Source organism: Myotis davidii, unplaced genomic scaffold, assembly GCF_000327345.1.
Source record: "Myotis davidii unplaced genomic scaffold, ASM32734v1 scaffold148, whole genome shotgun sequence".
Taxonomy (NCBI): Eukaryota; Metazoa; Chordata; class Mammalia; order Chiroptera; family Vespertilionidae; genus Myotis; species Myotis davidii.
The window spans coordinates 57135-57634 of NW_006299479.1; the positions used below are offsets into that span (position 1 = coordinate 57135).

At 70.4% G+C, this 500-nt stretch overlaps 1 protein-coding gene across 1 annotated transcript in view; it reads right to left on the reverse strand.

The window, feature by feature from the left end:
- Nucleotides 1-492, reverse strand: part of ADAMTS15 (ADAM metallopeptidase with thrombospondin type 1 motif 15) — a 22618-nt gene extending 22126 nt beyond the window's left edge. Inside the window, 1 exon segment of the mRNA XM_015571327.1 lies at nucleotides 1-492. This exon segment is cut by the window's left edge and continues 29 nt beyond it. Within this exon segment, the coding sequence (XP_015426813.1) occupies nucleotides 1-483 (483 nt within the window). The 5' untranslated portion in view covers nucleotides 484-492.
- Between the last annotated feature and the right edge of the window lie 8 nt (nucleotides 493-500).

Here is a 500-nt window from a genome sequence, read left to right on the forward strand (position 1 = left end):
GCCGCGGCGCTGGAGGAGGTGTGCGCCCTGGCGGTTGCGCTGCGCCGCGGGCGCGCTGGCGTTGGGCAGCGGGCTAATGACATACTCCACGCCCCGGTAACCGAAGGCTCCGCGCAGCCCCCCGCACAGGCTCACGGCCGCGAACGAATCCGGCTCGGCGTTCACATCCCCCGAGTAAAAGCACCGTCGCAGGTCCGGGGAGTTCGCGGGGAGCCCGTGGAGCGGGACCCCCAGATGCTCAGTGGCGAAGGCGGGCGCCAGGAACTGGGCATCCGGTGTCAGGTGGAGGTAAAAGTCCTCCTGGAACGCCGTGATCTGAAAAATGAGCCCCTGAGCCCCGGGGTCCTCGGGGCCCCGCCGGTAGTACTGGCGGCCGTTGATGTCCGGGTCCAGTAGGATGGGCACCACCACCTCCCGCTCTGGCTCTGCACCGCCCGCGGGCGCCCCGGCGAGAGCCAGGGTTAAGATGCCCAGCAGAAGCATGGCGGCGGGCAGCGCAC